This window comes from Crocodylus siamensis, chromosome 1, assembly GCF_052110815.1.
Source record: "Crocodylus siamensis isolate JL-2025a chromosome 1, ASM5211081v1, whole genome shotgun sequence".
Taxonomy (NCBI): Eukaryota; Metazoa; Chordata; order Crocodylia; family Crocodylidae; genus Crocodylus; species Crocodylus siamensis.
The window spans coordinates 296,772,400-296,781,765 of NC_143395.1; the positions used below are offsets into that span (position 1 = coordinate 296,772,400).

Here is a 9,366-nt window from a genome sequence, read left to right on the forward strand (position 1 = left end):
GCAGGAAAGAGTACTGGGGTCAAACAACCCCAGCAAGGCATGAGCATCTTGCATAAAAGCCTGAGTCCATCCCAAATCAGAGAACCGTGGAGGCCTATCATCTCAGACATTAGTGACTTGATGAGCCTGCAGCATCCAGGTTGCTATGGGGAGAGCATTAGTGCCAAGACAATATGTAATGGACTAGAAGAACCCGTAACAATATATATTCTCCACCAGGCCTAGTAAAGATTCTGTGATCTGTCTGATTTTTATAAAATGTCCCTCCTTCAGAAATAAAGCATGTGGACATGTAATACAAGTCAAATCAATTTACTCCATAGTAAATGTTTCATTTGTTTGCATTCACAAAGTGAACTCCTGGGTCCATTAACATAAACAGCAAAACCCCATTGACTTCATTGAGACTAGAAATTCACCCATGGTCAAATAACTTAGTCTCAGCATTAACATTTTATTACAAGACTTTGAAAAAAGTGTATTTTTTAATAATTTTTTTAAATGTCAGTAAGGCCAAAGCTTTTGGGGATTGGTTAATACTGTATTTTCTTGCATACAAACACAGACCTTTTTTTTTTAGTCCATTTTTATATGCTGAAACATTTTAATACACAATTTCCTTTGATTCAGTTTCTTAGTAAATTGATATACCCACATCCAGTCACACTAAGAAAATACATTTTCAAACGAAGTTTTGACTAGTTAATTAACTGTCCCATTAAGAATGACATTCTGGAAGGCAGGTGTGGTATCCTGCTCATGATTAAAATCTGGAAAGCACCATGTTAATTGCACCAAAGCTAAGGCAGAAAAAATGTTAGGGTTATGTTAGTAGGCAGTGCCATTATTATGCAAGTCATAGGAAGATCATTAAAAAGTAGGGCCCTTTTTTGCTCTTAATGGCTTTCTTTTTTTTTTTTATACTCCAGAGGGACCGACTCTACATGCCTTCTGTGCTCTCCAAAAAGTTTCCCGTTTGGATGTGACCTTGTGCTGCTCATTTTGACTTGTTGGAACTCACTAAATCTGCCACTGGGTGGAGTTTGTGGCTCATAAGAAAGCTGAGGATACTATGAACTGAAGATTAGTGTGTCCTTTGATGTCTTAGCAGGATGCTCTTTAGTTAATAATGGCCTACTAAAGTTGTTTACAGGGACTGAGGAGCCAGAGAGAAGCTTTTTATCTCTAGTAGGAATAAGCTAGAGGAAAGAAGCCTATGGAGACAAAGAGCTCTTCTTCCCTTTTGACTACGGAGAGAATGGAAAAAGGGCTACTATAACAAATACATAGGGAGATCACCTGTCGTTTCCTCTCTGGATGCTGTATGAACTGCCCCTAACTTACCTCTGCATAGAAGAATATGAGGATTCCTCTGCCACTTGGCAGATTAAGATTTGCTGGCTGTACTTTTTAAAATAAAGTCATTGAATTCTTAGATTCCCTCCTGCACAATACAGCCTGCTACCTTTGCAACCCTAGCAGTAAAAAAAGTAGAAACTGAGAAGAGGTACTAAATGGGGTGAGGTTGCAAGAGGAGTTAACTTACATGTGCCTCCAATTTCACAACTCTTGGGACACCCCACAGCAAAATTAATTTTGAAGTTACAATCACTATTTGATTAGCATATTAAGCATTTATTTTTTCGTCATCTGTCATAATAATCATGAGAATTTTAGTTTGTCTGAAAAGAGAAAACTTTAAGCCACCTAGAATTTAAAATTCGCTTCGCTTGAAATACTTTGCTCGAATAATAACATTATAAACATAATCATTGCCTCCACAGCAATAGTCTCTTCCATCAAGGACGTGGATTTTCCAGTCCCTCGAATGATAGGCACAAAGCCCCCCTGTAATGGGACAAAGATAGTTAATGTAGATTTAAACATGCATAAGAAAACAATAATAAATAAATATTATTAGTAGTTATATTGTGTTACAGGGAAGCCATTGGGTAGTTTAGGGTATGAAAAGTAGGTTCTGAATTGTGGTGGTAGCACTATTGTTTAGTGGATAGAGGTATGGGGCATGTCTACACATGCATTAATGCACCATTGTACTGCGCAGTAAGTTTAGTGCCTGTAATAACAGGTACCAACATAACGTGCAGTAACTGGCACTGCTGCACAGTAGTGCTGGCACATGCCTTTTTAGTGATGCTAATGTGCAGTAGACTAATTCTACACCTCATTAGCACAATGATGCCGCTTTTACTGTGATGCACTAATGCACAATAGAATTAGTCTACTGCACATTTAGTATCTCATGTAGATGCTCCCCATGGAGTTCTATGTTTAGAAGTAGCTGTGCTACTTGCCAGCTATCCTCTCACTTGTCTTTTCAGATTAGAAACTCTTCAGTTTTGTGCCATAGCAAAGGTCCAGTAGTGTAAGGACAGGTCAGTGGGCAAGCAGGGCGTAAGCCCTGTATTGCCTAAGGCACGTGTGTGGGGCGGGGGGGGGGGGGGTAGACCAGAATGGACTAGGGAGTGCCTCACCCTCCCACACTCTACTCCCTCTGCACTTTCCAGCCCCAGCAGCAAGTTACCATGCTGAGTGTGTATAAGCAAACTGTAGGGAATTCTAGTTATACAGAGCAGTAGTGGAGGTGATTGCTGCTGGGTGGAGACATAGCCACATGTTTTTGCCCCCTAAATCAGGAGGCTTTTTGCCCACTCAACATGGGCATCTGTGGCAAAAAAAATTAGGTGCCATTTCCCCTCAACCTCAACAAACTTCCTTTCTTACTCCTAATGCCAGAGCCAGAAGGTACAGGGGAAGGGAGAGGAAGGACTGTTCTGGATGTAGTCCTTGTCAGTTATACCTCTGATAAGGTCTCTGATATTGCTGGACACCTCTGTGCATTACAAAAAAAGAAGTAATAATTTTGTAAGTTGTAAAGAATGGGGTTTTACTTAATCAAATATGAAGGCTCTTGTGAGATTTAACTGCTGATAAGAGATAAATATTTTCCTTTTCATGTAAACCTTTCCTTGGAAATCCAATACCATGTTACGTCATGCATGGTCGCCAGAAAATGAAACTGCACATAAAGGCAGAAAGAAGCTGCCTTGTGGGCCATGCTAAAAGCATTCATGGTGAAAGCCCAAATTAGGTTGTTACATTTTTTTCTGCTTTAGAAACCTCAGCTATTTAAATCTTAACAATACAGCTACATCAATTTTTCAAATCCTGGTATATAAATTTCTTTATCTTGTGGGTATTCCTTTATTTCTAGGGCAATATGCAGCATATACCATACCTATTAGCTGTTGTTCCCAGGTCCACCTAGGGTATGCTCGCCGCACATTTTTAAGTGCAATGGTTAAAATAGTTGATCCTTGAATTATATGTTCTTCACTGTTCCATGTTCCCCTAATGGGATAGTATCTTCTGTCAATCTAGAAGTTTTAAACAAGAACATCATCAGTTTGCCTGTAAACAAAGGTAACAATTTTGTTTTCTTCTATTCACACATAAAGAATAATTCTACAGGCAGTCCTCGACTTACAACGTTTCAAGTCACAACTTTTTGCACTTACAGTGTTTATAAATTGACACCCTGTTTCAACTTTATGACATTAGTTTTGACTTTACAATGCTTGATCCAATGCAGCACCATGCCAGCTAACAAGTTTGCTGAGTTGCTCATCTCCCTGGAGAACATCTGTCCAAACTTCCTTGGACACTTTCTTTAAGAAAGCAGACAAGACTCCAGAAAAACCTGCAGGCAAGACTCCTGCAAAGACTCCAGCCAAGAACCCTTCAATAAGTTCAACCAAGAGCCTTTCAAAAAGTCCAGCAAAGTCACTTCAAAGAAGTCCTTCCAAATCAATGTGATTGCTATTTACAATATAAATACATTAATGTAGCTATGTTACTCATCTGTAATAGATCGAGTACAAAATTATGGGGTATTTTTGGTGAAAATAGGGTATCGGGCCTTGGTTCAGGAACCAACCCCCCATTTATAACGTTATTTCTTATGTGAAAATTGGTTCCACGTTACATTTTGAATTAAGACATGGTTTTCAGGAACCAATTGTGTTGTAAGTCCAAGGACTGCCTGTACTTCAGTACTTGCGATTTTTATTTTTCCTTTTCTTCCTTCTGTACCTGCATCAAGCCAAACTTAACTCTCTGACGGTCCCAGCCATTCTCTAGTAGATGACCGACACGACTCCCTACAGAGATGATTGCAGCAACCAATGATGATTCTAAGCACAGGTTTTTGGCAACTCTCCTAATAATGGTTCTATATGGCCTTAGACGTATTATGTCAATTTCAGCAATTTTTTCTGAAGCAGAAACACCTGTAATAAATACAAAGATGAATGTGTGATTTATTTGCATTCAAATTTTATTGAAAAAACCCTCATTTTCCAGATAAATTGGCATTCCAAAGCCATATTATGGCTAGAAAAAATGCAGACAATAAATGTCAATCACAGCACATCAAAACATGGTTCCTAATTTTTTTAATCCAGATGGCAATATCCTGCATGTATTTCTGAACCAGTAACAAAGCGATGCAGGGAGTTTTTACAATTCTTAGGCAGCCTTGGACATCTCTCTCATCTCTCACATTTTCCTATTCCTGTCTTTTTTCCTATTTCCCTCCTGGTAAACATTTTAGTAGTTAATTTCTAGAGGGGCTAAGCATCCACAGTTCCCATTTACCACAGAACATATGAAAATCTACAGAATGAGAAGGAAGTCTCAAAATGGGGCACTCCATGGTAGCATCCCTACAGATTTGGGGCCTGACTGATTTGGGCCTACAGATCAGTGGCTGGCAACATTAAGGGCTAGGGACAGACATTCAAAAAGCCTGAGCCTGAATTGATTCAATCTTTGCAGATTAGTTTAACCTGCCTAGGTTGAACCGGTTTCCAACTGAACAGACATTCTCTCTGGACTGAGGAAATGCAGGCACATGCTTGCAGTGGCTCAGGCTAGAAGCTGGGGGGCGCCAGAGCAGCCCTCCCTTCCTTCTATAGTGCTGAGCTGAAGGGGGGAAAGCCAGGCCTCAGCAGGATGCTTTGATTAGGGAGGGGTTGTGCCCCTCCACACACACACACCCAGCAGCCCAACAGGGAATTGATAACAGTGTTTATCAGCCCTAACTCAGTGGTTATCACCCCATTAAGAAAACAAAGGGGCATTACCAACTACCTGTTGATTCTCCTTTTGTCCTGCCACAACATGGACTCTAGCCAGAATCTGGTCTGCTAGCTAATGCTGACATGTCTGTAAGGCAGAGGGGACAGGGAAGGGAGGGGGGGAGCAGGCAGGTGCCTGCAGTCTGTGCCAGAGCTGGAGCCAGGGAACAGAGGGGAGGGGCCAGCTTTTCTGTGGAGCAGAGAGCCCTGCCCAGCCCAGAGAGCATGCTGGGGTGCTGGGGGAGTCTAGTTTAACTTAAGCCAGCAAGGGGTCTGGGATAGCCATTGCATAAGCCGGTTTGACCCAAATCAGTTAAGTCTGATACTACATTTAACCAGGTTTATCTCAAACTAGTTTCAGTCATTTTCAAACTGGTTTATATGCACTGAATATCTGTTCTGTTACAGGTTTAGACCAGTTTCTGATCACTTAAACCAGTTCATGTGTAATGTCTGTCTCTAGCCTAACAAGCCACAAGGTGGAACAAGCCAGCTCCTGTTCGATGTGGGCCAGGTGGCTTTGACGGTGTGTCAGAGGTGGGTGGCTTTGCTTGCACCCATGCTGAGGCCAGGCAGCTGGGAGCTGTGCCCTCACTGCCACTGCTTCCCCCAGTCCCACACTGCTTAGCTGTGGCATAGGCTCAGACTCTAGCCAGTGGGGAGCTGCAGTGCAGCTGGGAGGCAGGAAGCTTTGCTTGTGGTTTTGCTTGTAGTTGCACTGGGGTCAGGCAGCAAGATTTTGTGCTGGGATTGGGGACCTGGAAGCTGTGCCCACACTGCTGCCTCTTCTCCCCATACCTCTCCTGCTCTGCCCCCAGTCACCTCCCAGCAGCTTCCCACTGACTAGAGGCTATGATTGCACCACAGGCAGAGAGCAAGGGGCTGGGAGAAGTGGTAGTGGCACAGGCTCAGCTTCCTGCTGCCTCACCTTAACATAGCTCTTTGCTGCCTGGCCTTAAAAGCCCCCTGGATCCAGAGGCCATATCCAGTGGCTCCATTGGCTTGATCCAACCTGTGGGTTGTATGTTGTGAACCTGTGCTATATAGAGCATGTTTTTGACATATTACAGTTGACATCAAGCATTGATTCAAGTCAAGACACGGGTTTGTCTTCTTCCTCAGACTAGGAGAGTCTGGGATTGTTGAGGACAGCATATATGGAGATAAAAATACTAAAAACTAAAAAAATCTGTTTTGACTAGAAAGGAATCTTGTCTTTCCTTCTTTGTTCAGAGGAGAAGGCCCCCAGCTGTAAGTCCTTGAAAGGTGGGCTCCTCAGAAAGGGATAGACTACAGAGTTAAGAAATGCTGCTGTTTGAAAACAATTGCCTTAACCCTTGGCCCTCCCCTTCAGCTTGTTGTGTCATGGCCATGCTCAGTTAGGACAGTGTCCCTGACAAAAATGGATGGCTTGCTCTTGGAAATTTAATTTACCAACAGTGGGAAATAAAATTTTGTTTTCTCATGTGTAAATAGCATTGTGCACTTAGGTACAACAAGTCAAGCACTGAGTTATACTTACCACAGCCTGTAGTTTTTACCGTTCCACAGGATATTACCGGAGTTTGAAGGCTAGTTACATCACCATAGCAACTTTGACTGACAGAAGGAGCTAAACAGTTAAATAAGAGATATTATTTTTAAAAAGGATGCTTACTTAGAGTGTTGAAAGCATTAATAAACCTTGAGCACAAAGGACATGTCAACCTTAATAGTTATTTTGTATTCTCCTCCTTTATATTATTGCCACTATAATTATCCTTGACAGGCTCTCAACAAAAAACAGCATTAGAGGATTGCTTTTTTCTAATATTATATATCAAAGTCAATGAATTCATGGTCATTTACATCAGCTGAGGATCTGCCATTTTATATCCACCTAACTGGAAAAAAGTACCAGCTTCTGAACTTATTTTACAGAGCCCCTTCCATCCAGCTCCTACAGACAGAACATAAAATGTCTCTCCACTAAGAATAGAAGGAATGGTTCTTGTGCCCATCGATGACACAATATAGGCTTTCATGAATGTTAGGAATTGTGGCTGGGCAAATTATTCTACTTCCTAGATGGTTGGAAGTTCATGGAACCTTGCATTCAAGTTAGAGCATTCATGAAATCAGATGAAAAAATAATACAAGGTGATTTTTTAAATTTATGATTCTATTCTGGTGTCTGACATATTCTTCAACATCCATTGTTTAATGGGTGTAGATAGAACGTAAGAAACTTCACACAAAAGCCCACATGAAAGACATTATAGCTCTCTGTACTAGGTAGACTCAGATCCGATGCACCCTGCAGCTCTTCAAAAAATCTTTTCATTTTGTTGCCTTGACAGTAAGGTTAATTAAATGGAAATAAACCCCAGGCTTACCAATAAGGGCAGAAAGGCCCAGAATCAACAGTGCAAGGAACATGGTGGTAGTTCTTCTCAGGTGCATCAGAGCAATCTGAAAATTAATCGGACTTTATGAACATGAAGAAGCAAAGAATGTTTTCAATGGCCCTACAAAAGTGTTCTTACACAAAACCAGCAAATTGTATTGAAACCCTCCCGGAGGAACAGGCTGGGGAGAATTGTTTTAATCCTATTAAGAAAATTAAAACTGGGGCAACACTATATTCAGGATATACTACACATTCTGATTCACAAAACAGGGATACATTGTGCAAACAATTTATTGGATAATTGGCACAGGTCAAATTCAAATACAAAACAATATTTTGGACTAGTACAGCAAAAACAGAGGGCAATGAAGTTTGGCACCCAGCACAAAGCCTGCAGTGGCAGCTCACCCTAGCCCCATGCACAGATCCAGGGGGCACATGCCCCCCATGCTTGCCAGGGAGTGCACAAAGTGGCAGAAGCTGCCCTTCCCCCATCCCCATGCCCCCCAAAATAAGCCGCTCATGGCTCCATCCCGTGCCCCATCCCAGCTGGGCAGCACCTGTTTGGTGCCCCTTTGCTTTGGGATGGTCACCCTGCTCACCTTCCCTCCCCCACCCCCAGTCTCTCCCTTGCTACAGCACTGGCTGAGAGATTCTCTGCCTTGGACCTCTTGTCTCCTCACATAGTTCCCTTTGTCTTGACAAAGTAGCCTTGCCAGAAAACAATCAGATTTGGTTTTAGATTGGTAACAGTGGATGCATCTACATGAGACATTTACTGTGGAGCTGCCTAATTAGCTCCACAGTAAAGTCTCTGCATCTGCACATGTGGCTCTATTAGGGTGCAGTAAGCTAATTAACTCCACACTAAACTAATTAACTCTTTAAATACACATACTATCCTGCAGCAGCATTATTTAGTGCACAGCAACACACCTATAGACGCTGACAGGCCTGGCTGGGGCATGAGGGTGCTTCAGTGTGAGGGCTGCCTGCCATCTAGCCTCTCACTGGAGCACCCTCCTACCCCAGCCAGCCCCACTGCAGCACATTAAGCTGGGCTGGAGCAGCCCTGGGCTGACAGGCTGACCCCCCAGGCCCTCTGCTAGCTGGGGCTGCTCTGACCCAGCTCAGTGTGCTGCAGTCCTGACTCACATGTAAACACAGTGCAATATGCACCAGAGTTTTTTGCTTTGCATTAATTGCATGTGTAGACATGCCCAATCAGTACAGCTCTCCTGCACACACTTTTAAGTATGCAGTAGTTTAAATTCTAGTGTGCTATATATGGTGCTGGACCCTGAGTTAACAATTTGAAAAACTATATAAAATATTTCAAAAGCTATATAGTCATACAAGTACCAATCAGGAGGAGGGACACTGCTGCACTTGCACCCCTTTTTGATTCTTGGTCCACCCAAAATTTAAAACCAACTGTCTGGCAGTGGTAGCACTGTTTCTAGGCAGGCAGCACCGAGGGTGTCATTTGACTTTGCAGCTCATTATCGTCTACCTGCTCCCTTCTAAACGTTTCATTCCATGGGTGTTAATGACCCTCTTTTCGTTTTCATGGTCTTGATGTTTCGTGAATCTAGCTATCCTTTGTTCTGCAATTCAGCTGCCTGTTAGCTGCTTTTGGTAATGAAGCTCCTATATCACAGCCCTGCAGATTGTTTTTAACTTATTCCAGTGAAGTTATATTAGTTTTTGCTTCAATCTTACACTGAATAATACAGCCCTAGGCCCCTAGTCTATTATAGTAAGGCTTCCCTTTTCAAAATTCTAGACCCACCCATGCAGCCAAACATTTATGCTTTT

General features: G+C 42.3%; 1 protein-coding gene across 1 annotated transcript; it reads right to left on the reverse strand.

Annotated features, from left to right (window-relative positions):
- Positions 1 to 889: 889 nt before the first annotated feature.
- Positions 890 to 8,084, reverse strand: LOC149874654 (lysozyme g-like). Its single transcript, XM_090031673.1, has 5 exons — positions 7,535 to 8,084; positions 6,682 to 6,771; positions 4,114 to 4,310; positions 3,260 to 3,398; positions 890 to 1,848 (listed from the first exon to the last, which is right to left on the reverse strand). The coding sequence occupies exons 1-5, from the start codon at positions 7,599 to 7,601 to the stop codon at positions 1,715 to 1,717; spliced, it is 627 nt and encodes a 208-aa protein (XP_089887799.1). The 5' UTR covers positions 7,602 to 8,084; the 3' UTR covers positions 890 to 1,714.
- Between the last annotated feature and the right edge of the window lie 1,282 nt (positions 8,085 to 9,366).